The sequence below is a fragment of the Drosophila grimshawi genome, unplaced genomic scaffold (genome assembly GCF_018153295.1).
Source record: "Drosophila grimshawi isolate 15287-2541.00 unplaced genomic scaffold, ASM1815329v1 contig_1369, whole genome shotgun sequence".
In the NCBI taxonomy this organism is placed as follows: domain Eukaryota; kingdom Metazoa; phylum Arthropoda; class Insecta; order Diptera; family Drosophilidae; genus Drosophila; species Drosophila grimshawi.
In genome coordinates, this window is record NW_025062891.1 from 700,428 (window position 1) to 722,830 (window position 22,403).

At 40.6% G+C, this 22,403-nt stretch overlaps 1 protein-coding gene across 1 annotated transcript; it reads right to left on the reverse strand.

The window, feature by feature from the left end:
* Positions 1 to 10,368: 10,368 nt before the first annotated feature.
* Positions 10,369 to 21,928, reverse strand: LOC6561000. The gene is made up of 11 exons (XM_001986884.3): positions 21,850 to 21,928; positions 21,481 to 21,776; positions 20,294 to 20,813; positions 20,116 to 20,223; positions 19,393 to 19,555; positions 16,814 to 16,929; positions 14,735 to 14,905; positions 14,461 to 14,640; positions 11,229 to 11,406; positions 10,792 to 11,170; positions 10,369 to 10,606 (listed from the first exon to the last, which is right to left on the reverse strand). Exons 1-11 carry the CDS (start codon positions 21,926 to 21,928, stop codon positions 10,388 to 10,390), a joined length of 2,409 nt encoding a protein of 802 aa, XP_001986920.3. The 3' UTR covers positions 10,369 to 10,387.
* Between the last annotated feature and the right edge of the window lie 475 nt (positions 21,929 to 22,403).

Below are 22,403 nucleotides of genomic sequence, written 5' to 3' on the forward strand. Positions count from 1 at the left end.
TTTAGCAGCGCCACTGTGGAACCTTTTGTTTGCACTTCTCGCGTGGTCATAAATAAATGGCACAGCTCGAGACTTGAGCATTCTCGTTAAGCGCTAAGTTACACTGCGCATAAATTTCGCGTGAGATTTACTCGTATTTCAATGCTAAATCAGCAGCAACATTGCAGCACCTCTATGCTTGTGTGTGAGTGTGTTTTGCGTTTATTGAACTTTAACTGTAATCTTGGGTATATACATGAGTTTATTGGTTATGCAATTAACACGAAATGCTGATATATTGAATATGCGATGGTAGCGCAAAACAAATGACTTAAGACACGAACTGGCCAAGAACCAAACAAAAAAAATACAGCAGCACCACCGAAAACTGAATGCCGGCCTTAAATACAGACAGAGAGAGACACACACACACACACACATGCAGGTATGATTATAATTTTGTAGTCAAAACTTTGTCACGTTTCATAGGCGGTGCGCGCAGAGCAGTCAGCGTAGCCGTTGACTTTAGCTCTTTCTTTACAGCTGCTTCTTCGTCAGGTTCTCTGTGTTTGCATTTCATTTTGTGGCTTTTTGGGTCAACAGCTTAGCATATGTTTCGCTAGCCACTCGCCGAGCACACTGCCAGCCTACCAAGCAGCTAAACAGCTAAGCGGCAAAGTGGCCAAGTCAGGCAACGGGCCAGGTAAATTTCAAGCGCGGCCCAGTCCCGCATTGCAATGTCGGAAATTCGTTTTTGGCATGCGAATGCGGCCACACTGTGTGCCCCCATTTTGTGGGCGACTATTGATAAATTGGGTCACTCCGCCGACCTCTGCGTAGGTGTTGTATTAGATTGACCACCACAGCTGGCTGGCTGGCTGTGAGAATGAGTTCATTTCATTTGCGGGCATTGTTTTTATTTATTTCCCTTTCACTTGGCGTCAATTTACTTTCCGCTTTCTGCTTCGCATCTCTACGTACAAATACATTCGTATAATTTTTTATTTATTATTATTGCTGCTGTTGTTGTTGTTGTTGTTCGGCATTGGTCCAGTCAAGCCATAAAAATGAAATGGTTGCCACCTTAACAGAGTCGTTCGCTGGCTGTTGTTGTTGTTATTTTTGTTGTTTTTGTTGTTGTCGTTGCCTGGCACACGCTTTCTTGCCGCTGCGCTGGTGGCTCATTTTATGGCAACATTCTTTGATGGTTGACCTCAATTGCTTTTGCTCGCTGACGTTTGGCCGCTTGCCGGCTTTGCCCGTTTTTGGCCGAGTATATGTTTGCTTTTAGCCAAGAAAGTTGTCTAGTGTTAGTTTCAAAACTCTCGCAAGCTGATGCTGCGACTGTTGTAACCACTTCAAGCGTTGAGCTTTGCTGTCGACAAATTGGCAGCTGTTTGTTGCCACTCGCTCTCATGTCTTATGGCATCGGTCCAGCGAGGAAGTGCTAATAGCGTCAAAATTTAATTCTTAATGGCTGTGACCCAATTTAACAGTGCTCAAACTCGCAACGCCTGTCCCAGCGCATCATTAACTTTGATTACTTTCATTTGAGACGCTACATGAGCAAGCAGCAGCAGCAGCATCCACAACTTTGATGATTTTCTCAAAACAAGTTTTTGACTTGAATCTTCTGTTTTATTTTGGCAATCAAATTTGATTGCCTTCTTTCTTGTCTGTCTGCTACCTATTCTATTTCTTTGAGTGCTGCAGAAATGACCAAATGACCATTAACAGCTTTTCGCTTAAGATTTTAGTTCTACTTTTTGTACATCATTTTTACGGCAACTGTAACTTGATAACTGCTTTCGATATGTCGAATTTAACAGACATCAAATGTTGTTCTCAATATTCCTTTTAGGATGTGGTCGATTTTATTGTAGATTTGATTGTGTAGTGGCTTAAAAGCATTTTTGCAGAACTAAATATTCGAAATCTCTTAAGTTGTTTGAATCTTTAACTTGGTTTCAACTTTAAAAAATTAAATATTCTTATAAATCTGAAATTACTTACAATCTCTTTTAAAATAATCTGGAAGTGATGAGTAAAATTGTAATTTGCCAAAGCATAAAGTCTTTATTACACTTGAGATATCTGATAATGATTTTTAAATATACTAAAATATTCGGTCAGCCTGCCTTCTTGTATTCTTTTTACATTTAGATTGCATTCGCTTTTATTTAATTTCATTTAATTTCGTTGTTATCAAGCAGCGCGCCCAAAAAAAAAGAGTAAAGTAAATTGAGTTTTAATAGCCTACGTGAGAGAAAGTGCTGTAGTTCTGGGGAAAACCGGTAAAAAAAAGCCTGACAATACAAAGCTGCTGCTGTGATGTCTTTATAAATCTTTCTCCCTGACTGGATTCTCAAGAAATGCGCGCCAAAGCTGTCAAGTGGCCACTTGATCACTTGGCTGCCATAATCTGGTTACTTACACTGTGCTAAGCTGGGATTATCCACGAAGACGGGACTGGCGTCCAACGCTGGCAACAGCAACACCAGCAGAAGACTGCCCAGTGCCAGGATGAAGATGCTGCGCATATTCGTGCTACTTCCGGCGTTGATCATTGCGGGCGTTGATGCTCTGTTATCTGCTCTACTTTTGCTCGTCATATCTGAAGCTGAGTTTCTGTAACTCTGCTGTTGCAACGCGCCCATCTGTGAATGGAAAATATACATATATTTTTATGAGTCATTGCGGCAAATGTGAAACGTTTTACGAGCCTTATCCGTATTCAAATTAAAACTAAACATGGAATTTCTACCAAAAACCATGGGCACGGCAAAAATAACAACAAGAGTGACAACAACAGTAACAACAACCACAGCAAAGACAGCAAGTGTGTAGAAGCATTGGGTGACTCAACTTTGAGTAGTAGGTGAAAGTCGTTCGTTTCGTGTGACTTGCATATGCAAAAAAAAAAAAAAATACATAAATAAAATAATAAGAAAAATTCAGAAAGAAAGAAAGACTTTCTATACCACACAGAGAACGGCAGATACGCTTCAGAAGTTACCTAACAATTATGACAACGTTCTGGGATGTAAATAAAGTAGGCGGGGCAACATACTATATCTCTGCAATTTAGTAAATGGGTCGATTTAGATGAAACAATTGATAAGGTGCGAATATTATGTTTTCAAAGTAAGCACTAAATAAACTCAATATTTTAAAACATAATATTTAAATGACAAATGCTAATTCATTGATGTATACCTTCAGCAATTGGTATCTATTATCTATAAATGGTTATATAAGCTTTAGAAAATGTTATAAAACTGTGAGTCTCATTCAGCAGCATGTCTAATTGGTTATGCCTTGTGAAAAGTGTATGAACAAAAGCGAAGCAAGAAGAAATGTTTGAATTTGCAAATAGTTGAAGGGAGAACTGGGCGTATGTGTAATTTGGCATTGTTGTTTCTGCTGTCGTTGTTATCGAGTGTTTACTCATGCCCAAAGCCCAAATGAAAATAATGAAAAGCAAAAGTGTGTGTGTGTGTGTGCGTGCTTGTTTCCGTATGTACGAAGAAAGCGCATAACAACAACAACAACAACAGCAGTAAGAGCAATAATGTGCTAATGGCCCAGCCGTATCCCATTAGAGCTGGAACTACGGGTTGTATAAGCGTTTATATAACTGTTCAAAGTGCAAACGAGTGGAGTCAAGTTTGGTTGCATTTGCAACTGGTTCTGAGCGCAGACAGAGTTCAAGAGACGGCTAATTGATGAGTCGTGTGGTGATCTGTGTGAGCAGAGAAGAAAGTTTCAGCCATGACAAATGTACAGATATGATGACATAAACTGTAACACAATCAAAGAAAGCGCAACAAAAGAAATGGGCAGCGATGAGTCGACTGTATCTAACTGGAACTCGAACTGGAATTGGAAGTGAAGCCCAACCTGCTGCTGATGATGACTTCCATTTGGCTCACACGCCTGATCGCTGGTCGCTCTGGCGACAACACAACGTTTTCATTGATCCGCCAGCATCCGCCTTAGAAGTTAGCTGTATTCTCCCTCTATCTCTCTCCATATATATATATAAATATATCCCACTCTCCTTCTCCCACTCTGTCTTACTCTCTCGATCTGCTCACACGCTCGTCACGATCTGCAGCGTTGAGCAATTTGCTGTCGCGCTGCGTTTGTTTGGAGCGTTTTCTTTGGCCAAAGCCCAACAATAACAACAACTCTGGCTGCTGCTCATGTTCTGAGGAGCTGCGTTGCGTAATACGGTCATTGACACTGGGCTAGAACCGTTGCCCGAAGCTTAAAAGTCATTTTAACCGCAAAAGGTTGCTTGTGCAAAAAACGTGGTAAGAAATGGCATTAACTAAAATAAAAGTCTAGCAATGTGCCATTAAAATAATTCGAATTAAATCAAGTACGCTATTAAGTTTCCTGGATACTGATTCTCCTTGGTATGTTAATTGATAGGCTGTAGCCATGTGGTATAAAAAGTGGAGGGTACAACAGAAAGGAAGCAGAAGAAGTTAAGTTCTTCTATTTGCAATTATATAAAAGAACTTGGCAAGCAGTAGATTTGAATTCATAATATGTATATCCTGAGACATAATCTTCTTTAACAAAACCAAATTGCTTTAGATTTTCAGTGAAAATTTAAAATTCTCTTATATAGAGTATCTGCTAGCCTCAAACTCTCTCTCTTCCAGATCATATTAGCTTGTTCTTTTTTCTTCAAGCATCTCATACTCTAATGGACGCTGTCTCAGTTGCTATTAAATGTAATTTATGAGGCAGCGTACAAAAAAAAAAAAAAACAGAACGGAAGCCGCAACAGATTTCCGCATCAACGCATTGCTGATTGCGTTTAATTAGGTGTCAGAATCGGCCACAAATTGCAGGCTAACATTCACTCAAATTCACAGTATTAAATTGGTGAGATTTGAGATTGGAGATTTCAGTTATCATAGCACTAATATCTCTCTCACAGCTTTTGGCGAGCATTGTGTTTGTTTGAGTGGCGGCTATTTGTGTATTTAGGTCACGTTCTTGACTGCGTATAAACATCAGATGCGTGTAATTGTATTCGCGTTCCATTTCGAGAAATGTGCAAATTAACATGAATTTGTGTGGCTACTGTCGATAAACCAGTCGGTACGGACAGACAGGCAGACACACGTGAGTCGCAGAATTTCATTAAAGTGGGTCACACACAGATGATTTGCATGATTTTTTTATTATTATCAAGATGCGGAAGGAGGCGGAGGCAGAGTTGGAGTTGAAGTTGAAGTTGGAGGCGTTGCCTGTTAACAAAAAAGCAATTAAGTAATTTCCACTTGGACAAATAAACATTTTATGTTTATTTCCACTCGACATGTTAAAAGTGAAATTACAAGGGAACTTTTTATAATTTTTTGTTGTTTGGTTTTTATTAAAGAGTCATTTGTGTGTGCCTTCGTGTGTGTGTGTATGTGTGTAGCACTTGCCTTAAATAAAAGCGAAAGCCCCACAAATTGTATTTCCCTTCTTCTCTCTCTCTCTCTCTGTTACTGGTAATATGAATATATGTATATATTTATTTAAAAGAAAAGTGAAATGCATGCAGAAAGCATAATATTGTCATGTGTTATTAGCCAAAAACTAATAAAAAAATAAAAATAAAAAAAATATTAGAGATGCGAAGGAAAAAGAAGAAGAGGCGTACGAACAATAGAATTATGCCATTTGATATTTGGTAGCGCACATAATCAAAACCAGAAGTGCGTCCACTTTTGCTTGGCTGCCGCAACTTGGCTTTCATTTCTGCTGCTGCTGCTGCTGCTTGTTACCAAAAACGGCTTTGGAGAAATTTTAACGTGTCTTCAGAGCTGTATTTGTGTAAGTCTGTGTGTCTGTGTTGTCTATTGCTAGCTGCGGGATGCGGGAGCTCATTAGTTCAGTTAGCTCTAGAAAGCCACGCCACACAAGCAAGCAAAACAAAAGACTTAGAGCACAAACTTGCTGCGACAAATATTCTCAAACGTTCAATTGATATGAAGCCGCATGCAAATTGTTGTAATTAACATCAAATTAACCGAAACAATTGCGGGGCGTGCTTTCCAGAAGCAATGGCAGCATCTTCAATTTTAGCTCCAGTTGCAGTTTCAGAATGGGGCTCAGCTTTTGGCTTTAGCTCGAGCCTCTCATCATGTTAGCGAAAAACCAGAATAAGCAGAAATGCAAATAACGCCAAAGGCGCGCCGCGGCTGCAATGGGGGGAGTTCGATCAGTGGCAGCAAGCAGCAGGCAGTAACAACAACAGGAACAACGACAACAACATCAGGGAGCGGAGGCAGTCAGCAGCAGCATTTTAGACCAAAGTCAAAGCCAAGCGACAACAACAATAAGAGCAGCAACAACAACAACAAAAACAACAACAACAGCTAGCAGACCAGTTCCGAAAAGAAGTTTTTGCTCTTGTATCTCGCTGGCTGCTGCTGCGGCAATTGAAACACTTGCCTCTTGTAGCTGCCGCTTGTTGTTCTTGTTGCGGTTGGTATTGTTGTTGCTGCTTTTAACTGGAATTTCAATAAAAATTTGCAGCACAAGGCAACTTTTGCTTTGGACTCGTTTGACTTTGGCCGTTGATCAAAATCAAGGCGCTTGAACTTGTTGTTGCCCCTGCTGCTCTTGTTTTGCTGCAAGTTGCTGCTGCTGCTGCGGCTGCTGTTGCAGTTAGTTGCAGTTATGCGCAACTATTGTGTGTATGTGTGTGTGCCTCTAATTGACTTGTACGTGGTAGAAAGTGCGCCGCAGCTACTTAAGCACACACACACACACACAGCAGCAGTAGCAGTAGCTGCAACGATGCGCGCGTATCTGACGGATGCGTATCTTTAAGTTGTTTTTTTTTTGTTCTTGTATCTTTTGCATTTACTTGCGTGTTTTTTTTTGGTCGCTTGACTCGCGTAGAACTCTTTTAGTTTATTTGTTTTTTTTTTTTTAATTTATCTTCTTTTTTTAAGTGGTTTTCTGTAGGAAAACTTCACTGGCAACTATTTTGGGGTCATTTCATTTAATTTGCTGCCACACTGTTATTATGATATTGTTGTTTGTGTTGTTGGAATTATGATTCTGCTGTTGACTTCTTGCGGCTTTTTGTTTTTTGTTTCTTTCTTATGTTATTTTTTTTTATGAGTTTCTTCACATTTAGCCTTTGTTTGACACTCACGCTGCTCTGTATTGTGTGATGTCGCTTTTTCTCTCCACCTGCCTTCTGTTTTATGCCCAAACGAATGAATATATATATAATATATATTTATAGAAAAAAAAAGAACGTTGTGCTTAAGGACTGTAATTTGTTTACTTCGTTTCAATGCACACTGCGCGTAAAATCCTAAAGCCAATTTGAGGCCAATAACTCAAGTTCTTTTCGACGCACACACACACGCACACACAGACACAGATTCACACACACGCACACATACACACTCACACACACGCGGACGCACAGACGCAATCGAGACGTAACGAGGCGAGCAAGTCAAAAAGCCGAAGAGGAGCCAAAGACCGCGGTTGAGTTGCGCACGTCTGGAGAGAAGCGCGCATACAAAAGATCCACACGCCAGTTGAAGTCAGCCAAAGCCAAAGACAAAACTCTGACGCTGACGTCGACTTTGACTTCGACTTCGACTTCTCCGTCGCAGTCGCAGTTACTGCTGAGATTTTGCGACTGCGCTGCGAGCAACGCCAAAGAACCACAAAGCAAAATTGGTAGTAGTAGCTGCGGACCCAACACACATACACACACACACACACACGCACTTCGAGAGCCACAACATGTGCGCATGCGTAGCCGGGCGACGTCAACGTTAACGTTGACTGCGGCAGCGACTGCGACGCTAGTTAGAGCTTCGCGCATAACGGTTTCCATTAAGGCCAGTTCACAAAATGGTGAGAACAACAAATGCTAGGCGGCTGTTTCTGTTGCTGTTGTTGTTCCTTATTCAAATGAACAGAAACACACTCACACACACACACACACACAGAGACTCTGGCACACACTCTCTCAGTGGGTTGCTCTCTTGTTGTCACAAGCCACAGCTGATTGGCGGCATTTGTATGCTGGCCGTTGTCGAAGCTTTGGAGCGGGGGAGGTGAGAAGCTGGGGAGAGTACAGCTGAAGTTTGGGGTTAACAGCGCTTTCACATTAAAATAGCAAGAAGCAGCTACAGCACCAAAAACAACAACAACAACAAAAACAGGCGGGCCAGGCGCATTTGTTAACTTGGGAGTCTCTTCGCTCTTCGCTTTTTCTTTAATACATTTTTTTTTTTTTTTTTATTTTGTGTGGTGGTGCAAATGAGTTTCTCACAGGCTGTCGCCATTCTTTGTTCACTAACTGACGCTGTATGCGCTTGTATTTGTGTGTGAATGTGCTGTGTGTGTGTGTGTGTTTGTCGCAGTTTGTTTGTGTTATAATTTATGCACGTCTTCAGGTTAAGAAAGTCAAACTTCTTTATCGCTGTTTTTTTCTTCTTCTCAGTTTTCTTTTTGCTTATTTGTATATGAGCGTTAATACCTGTTATGCTTGTGGCTGATAAGAATTCGTCTAAAATTTGAGCTGCGATTATTAGTTATTTGCTAATTATGCTTGGCATTAGCATTAAGCTAATAGACAAAAGGCTTTACTAGGGTGCTGAAAAGTGTTTTGCTCATATGGCTTTAATAAATATGTTAATGCACTTTTAAGCAGCTTAAACGGCTATGTTATTGTTTATGATTAGCTCACATGCAATCAGTGAATGACAGCAGCACAACAGACAAACACACATTCAATCAATCGATTAATCAATTAGTCTTAATGGCACATCGCTTAAAGACTATTTTTAAAAAGCCGCTTCGCGTATCATTTTCTTTTCTTGTTTTTTTTTTTTTTTTTTTTTTTGGTTTGTTTTTTTTTTGGTTTGTTTTTCTGTTTTCTTGTCTTTTAAAGTTAAGCAATCAACGCACAACAAACGTTTTGAACTTGAGAGACCTTGACACTGGCGCTGCTCCACAGCAACTGAGGCCAGGCCAAGTTGAAGCCAGGCAACAAGTTGTGGCCAGTTTGAACAGTTCTTTGGACAAGAGGAGCAAACGGAAATACAGCAACAAACATGTGGAATTCATTTGGCTGTGGATGCCAAGATCGTAAAGAGAAGAATGACTGAGAAAGAGAGAGTGTGTGAGAGAGATAGAGCGAGAGAGAAAACGAATCTGCGTCTGTGCCTGATAAGCTAGCTGAGTCAAGCGCTTAATTAGCTTATGTTTTGTTTGATTATGTTATTTGATTTGATACTGTTGTTGTTGGTATCAAAACACACTCATATGTTGACAATGCAGACCCAGTTCGAGTTGGTGGCAAGACGCAACGGAAGTTGCATCATTAGAAATTCTGTGCATGCCTCGTGTGGCTCACCTGTGTGCCTCACTATTCGTCAGTTGCGCTTCTGGGAACATCGCTTCGCAGTGTGATCTCCAATGTTTGCCTTCTGTGTGTTAATATTTATCTTAACTTCTTTTGAGTGTTTATCTTTATCTCGTTTGCTTTTCGACTGCATTTTGTTTTGTTTGCCCAATTATTTGTTTTGAATCTGCCGCTCAATCTGGTAAAACATTTTAAAGGTGTTGTTGCAGCGATGTCAACTTGCCGTAATGTGTGTTGCAGCTGAATTGTTTTGCATGCCTAAAAGTATGCAAATATTAAATGGTTGGCTATTATTTTGTGTACTAAATTTAGAACATATTTCAAATACTAATTTAGACCTCTAATTTCCTTAAAATATATATAAGCTTAATTATGATTCACATATTCATTATTAGATCTGAATTTAGGTCGGAAGGTCTGAAGATCTGCAAGGATTTGGACAAATTAGAGGTACCAGTCCCTAATTAAACAGCATTCAGACAAAAAAACAAGAAGTACACAAAGCTTAAGCCATTTTCTGTTGCGGGTTAAATTTGATGTTAAAATGTCATCAATCTATTTTAATACCATCAATAAAACTAAGGTAATAAATGGTTTTAAATACATTATTTTTTATTTATTATTAAACTCTAATTAAAATTAGCAATAAGGTTAGCTTTAATTTCTTTTCTATGCAAAATTAAATGAAGTTGTAATAAATATGATTATTATTAGTGCTTAACAGTAGAGTTGAATAGCATTTAAATCAATGCTGTAAACGGATGCATAAAAAAATTCGAGCTTGAATACAAGTAAAATAAATAGAAAATTTGGAACTTAAACTTAAACACTAGCAACCCCGAGTCGTAGAGGAATCACATGGCCAGGCAGCGGTTAATGCAGCTGCACCGCCGTTGCACGCACAACATCAAAAACAGCGCTGTGCCACTTGAGCGGTGACTGCAGTCTACCATTTGATTAAGGGACAGCCGCGTGTGGCTTCAAAAAGAGCGATATTCACGCATTTTTGTCATTGGCCATAACCTTGGTGATCCACGGCACAAAGTGCTGTATATTTGTATAAACGCCAGGCAGATGCTCCCTGCCACAGCCAATGCCCCAGGACACCAGTCCGATCAGCGTCTTCCGGCCATCCATTGTTAGAGTGAGCGGCCCGCCGCTGTCGCCCTGACACGAATCCCGACCTCCTTCCTTATAGCCAGCACAGAGAAAGACCTGAGAAGCAAATAAGAGAAGTGTTTGAAATTCAGAAAATATCAATCTTGAGATCCAATTTCTATTTATTTTATTGAGATTCCTATTACCTTGTTTTATTTTATTATTTTGTTTTACTTTCTCTTTAAATATTTTAAATTATTTTGAATTTCTGAAATTGATTTATTAACTGAAATTTAACTCACATCGTGTATGGCCTCACGTCGTCCGGCTGCGCGGAACCAGCGCTGGCAGCGATCATTCGAGATGACTTCCACATCCACCTCCTGCAGAACAGAAGGCACCGTGCTCTGGCCATGCCGCGTGCGTCCCCAACCAGCCACTGTGGCCATTTTGCCCGTCAATTTGGTAGCTGGCGGCGGCAGGCAGACGGGAATGATGTGCTGTTTGTAGACCACATTGCGATCGAGGCGTATCAGTGCCACATCGTTCTTGAAGTCGGCGGGATTATAGTGTGGATGCACCTCCTTGCGCTCTATGCCGTATTCCTCATGATTGAGGCGCTCCTCCTGCGCACGCACATCCCACTCGCCCAGACGTATCTTCATATTGGAGTTGGTGGTGCTGCAATGCGAGATAGTTGAGTGTTTGCTGATGTGCATTCCAATTGAGTGATACTTACGTGGCCACACAGTGGGCGGCGGTGACCACCCAGCGGTTGGATATCAACGCACCGCCGCAGCTCAGCTTACGCGTAAGAAAGCCACTTTTGATGAGCGCCACTTGCCAGGGATGCGAACCAAAGCCCGTGGAATGCCCACCCACAATTCGATTGGAGCGGGAATAAACCTCGCCGCAGCCTAAGAAAAAGTTGAAAGATAAAAACTATTAGAATAGGAAAATGATAGGAAAATTGTAACTTTTAAGTGCACGCAGAAGCGGAAAGTGCAAAACTACATAAAATAACTGATAAAATGTGAGAGTTTTGTGTAGTGCGTACTAAAGGAAACTTGCAGTGGTGCTCAACAGAGAAAAGAGACTGACACACAATAGATTGGGAAAGTGATAAGAGAGATAAGAGATTGGTACAGATGAATTTGGTTTTTAGTACCCGGCACAGGACGAAAGCTGCCATCATTGTAGCCACCAGACTCGTACTCATCCAAAGCCTCGCCCGCATTCAGATCCAGCACGTTACCCACTGCAAAGGGCTGAGCTTGCGGCTCGTGTGGTGCTGGCGGACGCGTCACAGCAGCGCTATCTGGCGGCGCATCCGCATCAAAGAAACTATCCAGATGGTTGGTGATGCCCAAGTGATTCGAGTCATGCTCCCAGCTGTTCAAACTGGAGCCACTGGGTCGATGTACGGATGAACTGGAAACGGTGCCCGATCCGGAACTGGGCTTATACTGATTGCCACTATAAAGCGTTGGACGCTTTGTGCTATAGTAGGCGTGGCTGGGATATACGGGTCGGGATGCAGATGAAGAGGGAACCGCTGACAGGCCATTGTTGTTGTGGTTGTTGTGCTGCGTCTGATGATGATGATGTTGTTGTGGTTGTTGCTGATGATGATGTGCTGGCTTTTTGACAGTTGACGACAAGTCGGGATAAATGTCATGCAAGTGTATTATGTCACCTGTGTGTGTAAGAATCATGATGATGTTGCAGTTTTCCTCTATGCACAGCAAGGTTTTAGTTTGTGTGTGTGCGTGCTTGTGTTTGTGTTTGTGTGGAGGAGGGAGGGGGGAGCTCTTAACACAGAGTTCAACTTTCGCCACAATTTTAAGTAGTGAAAGACTTGAACGAGAAGTAATAATAATAATAAGAAAAAACCACTGAGCCAGTCAGCAATGACGGCTAGCGCCCTGCACGACTTTATTATGTCACTAAAAAACCAATGAAGTTGAAATTAAATTCACGACTAACACATTCACACACACACACACCACTGACCAAGTGTCCATGACAGAAACAAAAGACAAACGGGTACGGGTATGAGATAATTTTCGCACGTAATTCAAAAAATAAAAGAAAAGCCAAAAAGCGAATTTCAGGCGCCACAGAACGGCTCAAGTTGATTATCACTTTCTTGGGGGGCTTTTTTCACTTTGAGTTTATGGCCGAGTTTCGACTTGGACTTGAGTGTATAAGAAATGCCGTAACTCTTGGCGCTGTGATATTTCCCACAATTATTGTTTGTGTAAAACAAATAAATAAATAAATAAAGAAAAAAAAATAAAACAGAAACAGAAACAGAAATAAGAAGGGGCTTGATGCAGGCTGGCAACGTGAAATTTCACTTTTAAAATGCAAAAACGTTCACCTTCGTTTATTTCCGCAACAGTTTTTCGGGGCCTTTTCATTGTCGCGTCTGTGGTTCGGAGTTTGTCTTAGCCAACAGACGAAAATGTTACACTTGAGCAACACGCAGACAAAAACAATAACAAAATCCAACAGAAACTCCCAGAAAACGGTACAAAGTATTTTCCCTTTAAGAAAGTGAGTAGCCAAAACAGAACGCGCTACTTTATGAGCTTCAACAAAAATTATCCCATGATGAAGCGAAAAAAAAATACCAACTAACTTTGTGCTCATTTTTGTTTTTTGACGGCTGCTTAAAAAGTTTCCACCAAGAATTATTTATAATATGTTGTAATGTGTTTTTTGTGAGTATTTTTGCTGCAGTTGCTTTGTAGCAAGCGCGTTCAAAGCAACAGAAGCCTAGAAAATTAAACAGAGCACAACAAAATGGCAGCAAGCTGGTTAGTTGCTGAGTATCTGTGTGTGCGTGTGTGTTATTGTTTGTGTGTGTCATAATATTGGTTGGTTATAGCTTTGCTCATCGACTTGCTGCCTGAGATTACGATATAGCGAATGCACTTGATGTTGATTGAATTTGTTCAAAACCAAAATTCAACATGGAATGTGAAGTGCAAAAATACCAGTACAATAAATATGGATGGAAGCTTGCATTGATATATTGATGTGGAAGAAGCTATATAAAAACCAATTCAAATAACATAATGTTTTAACAGCTATTTTAAAATGTCTTGTTATCTTTTTTGCCAAACATTACATTTTTTTATTAATATCTTTTTATGATACATTTGTATTTATCTTAGACAATGTCTATGACAATTACCTCGATTTATGTAGATGTCTATTGTACTGCGGCCTACAATATTTAATATATAATAAACAAAGATTTTCCTACTATTGAGAATTATTTAAAGCTGAATGCAATTTTGATACTATATCCATATGCAAATTGTCATGTCATGTATTGTACATTAAATATTCCTTAGTTAAAAATGTAAATATTATTTAAAATATTTACTCGAAAAAAGTAGTTCATTCGGGAATCAACATTCAGATACTTCTAGATTTTCGACATGTGGCAATAGTAATAAGTTTATTATAAATTTCATTGTTATGTTGTAACTTTGTTTTTGTATATGCATTGAATATACACTGAATGATCCATTTAATGGTATACCATGACACTTCCACTCCAGCGCCCACTGCTCGGGAGTACATCGAATGGAATTTAGTAATATCAGTGCAAAGTTTTTGCTTTGCTTCTGCCTCGATGGCCCTGCGGCTAAGTGTGGCTGTGTGTGTGCCTGTGTGTGTGTGTGTATTTGTGTGTATTTGTGTATGTTTAGGCAGAGTCGAGCAATTTGTTGTCATTTTCGAAATGCGAACTAATTTATAGCGCTATTATACAGGGCATTGCATAAGTTGGAGCGCAGCAATTTGCAATTTGTGCTCGCTAAGACAAACTAAAGAGCAGCAGTAAAATGCAACAAGTAACTAGGCATGGCAAATTGTAGCTAGGGGCGAGGGATTTATGGGAAAGCAGCTGAAAGGGGGAAGGATGTGGGAGTTAGAACTTAGTTACTGTTACTCACTTGTGTTGTTAATCGGTGCCGCATGCGGACTCTCCTCGGCATCGAGATCTTTGTCCACACAGCATGACCAGATCATGCCGCCGGAGCATAGATCGAGCGGCTTGCCGCCGCCCAAGACGCACGAGATGGACAGGCCGCACTCGAATTTGTGTCCACGGAAGCGGCACGACTGCGGTATCACTGCAAAGACATTCAAATTGAAAGGGCATTAGTTCAATTAGCACACACACACATATCAACACAATTGGGGTGAGTAAGAGTTAAGAGCGAGTACTTCTCGATAGCATCTCCATGACGCTGTTCTCGCCATAATAGCCGTTGCCGCTGCGTCGCGACAATGCATCCAATATGAGCATATCATGCTCCTGCTGTGCACTGGGATAGCTGACAGCGGCCAAGCTCAGGCTCGGGGTCAGCGAACAGATGAGGAGCAGGCTAAAACGCACTCTGAGCCAATGATTCTTTAGATATTGTATGTATGTTCGTGGGCGCGACATATCTGACTCCTGGCGAGTAGCGCGGCAATAAAACGCGTACTTTCACTTTCGAACTTGGACACTTGTTGCTTGCTCTCTTGGCGATCACTTTCTTTTTGTTTTTTTTTTTCGCCCCTTTGGTTTGAGCAGCTATCCTTTGCTACCATCTATTTTTAGTTGCTAAACTGAATGATTGTGTTTGGAAACTTTGGCAGGATTTCACTTTTGTTTTCATTCAAACGGCGCGACTTTCTTGTCGAGCTACGCATGCGCAACGACAACTTTTTCACGGCACGCGGCGCACGAAAAAGAAAATTTGATTGTTGCCACAAATGTTGATGTTGGCTCTTCGTTTGGCATGCGCGCGTCGAAAGGCGACCGCACGTCGGGAAATTCAGCTCAGAACTAAGCCAATGTTTGGTGTTTGCGCAGCGTTAAAGCTGCCGAAGACATTTGCTATCATTTCGCCATTTCACCAACAAACCCGAAGACGCACCAAGTAAGAGAGAGAGCCAAAAGAGGCAGAGAGCGAGCAACTTTGTTGCTGGGCCAACTGCGCAGCATGTTGCTAAGAGTCCAAGTTTTTGACTTTGCTTGTACACATTTCTTTTTGGTTTTTTGGTCAAGGTTTCGTTGGAGCTGCCGAGCTAGACGTACCCGAGCACAAATAATCTATAATCTATACCATATATAGCATGTGGTTGTTTAACACTTTCGAATGTCGGTGGTGTCGTGTAGTCACCGCAATTGTCGCTTAATTGCAGTTGATTTTCCTGCTCTTGACTAGTTTTAAAGTATCTGCTGACGGCGAAAAACTTTTGCTTTTCTATATTACATGGTTGGTGCCATTGAACTTGTGTTGCAATTTGCGATCGCTTTATTTGCCGCTGTTGCTATGAGTATTTATTATTCGTTATTGTGATATGCAGCTAGCCTTTATTTGTTGTTGTTAAAATTTGGCTAATTGTTTTAATGGAGCATAATGCGCTTTCATTGGGGCGCAGATGGGCCATATGTTAATGTGAGCTCTGAGTGAAAATAATTACAGCTAAGATTTCAGCTTTAACTTTAAACTCTGGGCCTGCGTTTCTCGGGGCTAATTGGACTTCATGTTGTCTCTTTTAGCTACTCTTGTTGTTGTTGTTTATTTTTTGGAAAGTCCAATTAATCTTGTCTGAGCTTACATGTTGTATTAAGTTGACTCTTTGGTGGGGAGCAACGAGAATACGAAAGTAAACCCTTTCCATACTAATAAAAGTGCTGTTTACTTAATCCGTATCTAGTTTGGTAGAAATAGTGGCGTGATTCATGTGAACTTGACATCTAATCGATATTTCCGCTCAAGGTTAACTAATATGCAAATGATGTAATTGAAGCATTTTGAACATATTTGCTGAGTCACAAAAGATTTAGGCAAGATACTTGCTTGGAAAAACACGATGTAAATGGGCAAATGGTCAAAACTTTCCCAAATGATTTTACATAAGATTATCTGAAATGGTTGACAAATGTCCCACTACAAAAACTAAATTGAAAACTCACCAAACCAAAGACTTTGCCTACGAACCTGGTTGTTACTTGATTGTTTTGTATTTCTCATTAACAGCAAACTTTGAAGAATGATTTGGCCAGTGAGACCATAAAAATCTGGACTTAAACTTAGGCTACAAATTTGCCGATATATAAAAATTCAACACAAATAAAACACAGTCTGATTCTTGAATTTTCCACCACAATTTTCTGATAAATGGAGAGCAATTAAATAATAGTTTTACTATTGGCACAACACAAAAGACTTAGGCAACAAACTGGCAAATTACCACTATCAAACTGGTCAAACTCAACTAAACACTTAGGCAATGAACTTGTATACTTACAATCGAGTTCATCGAAGAATTTGGCCTGCTTGGGCAAATCCTTGTCAATGGCCTGCTTTAGCTCCGGAGTAATCGCCGCTTTGTAAACGGAGTTGTAGCTGCTGCTGCTGCTGCTGCTGTGGGCAGCTTCGGGGCAGCGACACAGGCACAGGCACAGGCTTAGGCCGAGCAGCAGCGACGTTGGCAGCGGGAGCAGCCATGCAACTGCGCGCATTTTGCAATACTTTCGTTGTTGATTTTGTTATCGTTGTTATTGTTTGTAATTGCTGTTGTGGTTGTTGTTGTTGTTGTTGGTTCCTGATTGCCTTGTTGCTTGCTTGTCTACGACTTTGTGCAATTGTGTGTTTCACTTAATTCACGTAGCGGCGCGAGTTTTTGATTGAATAATCGCTCGTTTGCATAGCGGGCGCGCAGACTAAGATTGAATTAAATAAAATTCGCAGACAAAACAGTTTGCTTAATATTTGGCAATAACTCCCCTTGCATATTTCGCGGCCATTTTAAACATATTTAAACATTTGTAAGTACTCCAAGCGCCGCGACACGCACTTTTTCTGTATTTTCTATAAATTGGATTTTGTTGACTTTTACAAGCTGTTGCCGTTGTTGTTGTTTGTGTTTCTTTTATTTATTTTTTTGTTGTGTGTAACGTTTAAACCGAAACAGTTTTTGACTGTGATGCGGCGAGTTGTGCGTTTGCGAACAGTTTGCGGTAACGTCAAAACACTTAATAAACAGTTGGCTGACAAATTCAAAATCAAAAAGGCCATCAACACGCTCACCAATACACACACACACACACGCACACAGATACAAACACACACAGGGCCTCAAGAGACGTCGCAACTTCGACTATTGAGTAATATGCGCCAAAGAGTGTGAAACTGAAGCTCTCAGCAAATGGGTGTATGTACGAGTGTCTGTGTGTGTGTGTGGAGAGCCAGACTCGCATCGAAATCGAAAGTGAAAAGAAAAAGACAACACAAGACGTGGCCCACGAGCAGAGACAACAATTTTTGTCGCTCACTTGGCAATTGCATATCGCATGTCACTTGTTGCTGTTGTTGCTGTTGTGGCTGTTGCTGTTGTCGCTGTTGCTGTTGCTGCTGGCATGACTAATGTCAAAATTAGAGCTTACCGTTTAGGGAGAGAAAAAAGAGGAAGTCAAATTGTTTCACTCGCACCTCTCATGATTGCCACAAATTTTTTGCGTGGGCCGTCAAAGTAAATTTAGCCAAACGGCGAAGAAATATCAACAATTGTACAAATTGCAACAGGAAAAACCAGCAAAGCAAATGCGGACTGGCAATCAGGCAACCAAGCGAAAGCCAAACGCACACAACATCTTATTTCAAGTTTATCTCAAGCGTAAAAAATCAACAGCAGCGCTGGCTACAACAATGTGGCTGTAACTTTGAAAATTGAAAAACTTCAAAATTAATAAAGCCTAAATAATTGATGGCTAAGCTTTCGGCTTTTGGGCTCATGGAAAACTATTGGCTGATAATTGCCCGTTAAATTGATGACATACTTGAAAAACAATCGAAATGAAAACAAAGAAGCAATCAAAGTAAAAATAGAAGAAACAAGTAAGCATAACCATTGTTTACCCTGTAATCTGGTCTAATCTGTAACAGCTTTGTGCTAAAATAAAAAAAATTACTTAGTCAATTAAGATATTTTTTAATTTGTGAAGTAATGCAGAAAGTTACTTTTGACTATATACATATAACTTGTAAGATGTTTTAATGTGGGCAAATGCCGAGATTATCAAAATATATCATTATTATTCTTATCACATTATAAGATAATACTTGTAGTAAAACTGAGGTACACTTTTCCTCATATATTTTATCCTTTATTTGTATCTATTTTTACGTCTTCAATATGCCACATGACATCAAGTGGATAACTACGTGGTATCTAAGACAAACGTAACACAATTTCAGTACTAGCAATTGGGCAATTGGCAGATGACACTCGTTGAGTCTTTGACTTGGCCCAGTCTTAATGTCTTTAATGTACAAGTTATGATTATTGTGTTTTGCCATTTGTTATTGCAGCTTATTGTTGTTTGTTGTGGTTGTTTTAGAGTTGAAAGCGGTTGATTGTGCCATTTATGGCAGCAGTACCACCGCCAGCGCCAGCACCACACTAAATGGGAAATGGGCCACCACAGCAGCGAATGCCAAATGGCGGCTTGGCAAATGACATAACACAGTAAAATTTATTGTACGTGTTGTAAAGTGCGTAATTCAATCGAAAATCCAAATGCACAGGCAACGTTCAAGGTCGTTCATTGTGCCACACTCACCCACCCACATAACACATAGAAGGCAACTAGACCCACTTACAAAAGCTACATAATAATATTTAATAAATCTAATAAATTGTAATTAGTTTCGTTTTGTTTTTGTTGTTGTCGTCATTGCACATGGCCATTGCTTAATGCTACACGGCATAAATTAATGAGATTGTTTGCCACATCCCCGGGAGCAGCCAATTCAGTCTGCCGCACTTGCCAGCTGCATCTGCTACTTGCTGTCTTCTCTCCTGCTGCTCTCTGTTATCGTACCTACAGCTCGTTATGCGCCACCACATCTTCCACCCAGCGCAGACTCTTCTGCAGATTGTGATAGATGCCCGGCTGATGATCCACTCCGCAGCCAAAGCCAGCACTTGTTATGCCCACGAGCACAAATCGACCTCGTTCCTTGATGACCAACGGACCGCCAGAGTCACCTGCAAGATGTGCAATGGCGTCATTGAATTTTTAATGTTATTTGCGACTACAATGCATTTTGATTTATTTCAGATCAATTCTTGGTAAATAAATAAATTCTAAGGCATTTATGTGGAAAAGGCAACCAAGAAAATGTATTATTGTTTGAAAATATTAATTAATTCTACTACTGAACTTTTATATACACTTAAGAGCTGAAGTTTGTAGTCTCAGCATTCTGGAAAGTTGTGTAAACAATTTGGCTTCGCATTTCTAGTTTGAAAAATTAATGTTGGTCATTAAGTAAAATCCGTTTTAATTTATGAACCTGTTTGTTTGAAGAAAATGTATTTTATATTGTAAAATAAATAGGAGCACATCATTTAGACATTTTAGCTATCTGTTATCTATATTAAATAAATAAAATTAATCAAGCCATTCCCTGTATTTTTCTGAACTTCAAACAAGTATTTTCCTTAAAACAAAGTCGCCGAATTATGTTAAGTCTCTGTTAACAGGCTTACAGCGCACTGTAACCGCACCGCCTAAAAGTATGCAACACACGATTTACATTTCTTACCTAAGCACGCATCCATATGCCCATCTGAATGGCCGGCACAAAACATTTCCGATTTGATTTCCACATTGATCTGTTTGCTCTCGTGCCAGCGAATGCAATCCAAGGTGGCTGTAAATTGAGTGAGAAACTCTCATTGATGGTTGGTTAAAGCTATTGAGTATCTAATTATGTTGCTCACAGATGATTGGCACACTAGCCACCTGCAGCATGTTGGTGCCCGCATGACCCATATGTGCCTCGGTCTTGCCCCAGCCGGCGATAAGTCCCTTGCGCCCCACCAGCCGTATGGGATAGTGTGGCAGGCAAATGGGCAAGATGTGCTCGCTGAAAGCCGTCGGTCGGGCGAGCTTGAGCAGTGCCAGATCGTAGCGGTCCGGCTGTGTGATGCGAAAGTTGAACCTCGGATGTATTATCTTTTGCAGCACACTGTGCTTCTCCACGGGCAGCGGCTCGTGTATGTGCCCCAGATTCTGTGTGTCCAGCTCGCCCAGAAACACAGTTATGTCAGGCAGCTGCGCCTGCTGTATGCAATGCGCTGCTGTCGCTACCATATTCGCCGAGATCAGCACACCGCCACACTGATACTCTGCAATGCGTATATGTGCCAGCCACGGGTACTCGGCAAACTGTGCCGGCCTCCCGCCAATGATGCGCTTCTGTAGCGTATTCTGTGAGGTGCGCGGCACGCCACATTCCGGCTAAAAGCGGAGTACAAGGGATTAGTCAATGCATGGCAGCATAATTAATAACGGCATGGAGACCACTGAAATTTAACATACAAACGCTTCACATAAAAATGCATATAATTGTGAAAAACTAGTTTTACCATAGTATCATATTTTCAATTGTGTTTTGTCTAACATTGCTCACACGCGGTGAACTTGATGACTTTTTGAAATTAACTCTTGAAATATACATTTTGCTTTTCGGTATAATTACTGTGTTTCCTAACAATTCTTGAAGAATTCATACACAATCTTAAATTATTAATTTAAAATTACTATATTGATTTCTAATGCTACTACATAATTATAGATTAGGACGAGTATACAATAATATAAATCGAAAACTGTATTTGAATTATATTAGAAAGTAAAATCAAAAGCAAAGTAGAACAAAGTTTTCAAAGAGATAAAAGTTTATTACTAATTAATTAATCTCAACTTATACTTTGTTATTTCCTTACGATCGTAGCAATAGTTACTAGTTACCATCACAAAATGTAACAAAATGACAAAATATAGACAACATATTTAAGACTTGTCTCGATTCTAATATTCATGGACAAATATGTTTTCTAATTTAAGTGACTGCAAGCCTGTTGTCTAGTGTAATTGCCCTGTTGTGGTCATACAAACTACTTACCTTGAGATTGAGTAGTTCGTTATCATCGCGTCGCCGCAACATAATGCGTTTGGGCAAATTGTTCAGGCCCAGCCTGAGTTTGCCATAGTCCACTAGATTCTCCAGGGGCGATTGATGCGGATGCTGATGCTGCAAATGCGGTTCGGCAACGCAGCAACTAAATAGCCACTTATTGCTGCCGCAGCCCTTGGCATGCTTGCCACCCTGCAGCCAGCAGGAGAAGCTCAGCTTACAGGGCCAAACGCCGCTCTGATGCACACACTCAGCGGGAACGCCGAGCAGAGTATTGAGTATACCTAATTTGGAGGATGAATGTCATTAGCTTAACAGGATGGGAAAGAACCGTTTAGGGAGACAGGCTTTACTCACTGGCCTGCAACGGAGCCAATTGGCAGAGCAGCAAACAAAGGCTAAGCAGAAGCAGAAATTCACTCCACTGTCGCCGCATTTTGAGTCACTGTTAACAGTTCACAGAGTCACAGTACTCTGGCAGTCACTGTTTTTGTTTGTGGGCGTTTAACACAAATTGCTGACAACTAAATTTGTGTTTTGTTGTTCTTTGTTGTTGCTGTTAATGAAAGCATGACAATTTTTTATTCACTTTTATGCCGTCTATTTTGTGGCTGTTGTTGTTGTTGTGGTTCTTGTTGTTTTTGTTGTTGCTGTTGTGGGTATCTTCTGCTCTACCATTTCGAGCTGATATTTCTACTTAGATTTCTTATTATTGCTGCTCCACTTTTACTGCTCTTTGTTGTTGTTGTTGCTGCTGCTGGTGCTGTTGCTGATATTTTTGTTGTTACTTTAATGGGCGACTATTCTTGCTGGCGGCTGGCTTCAAAGATGTTTCGTGTCCTTGATGTGCTTTGCAGCCGCAACAAGTTCTTTCGCTAAATATGTTAACAGACTACTTCTTTATGTTAGAA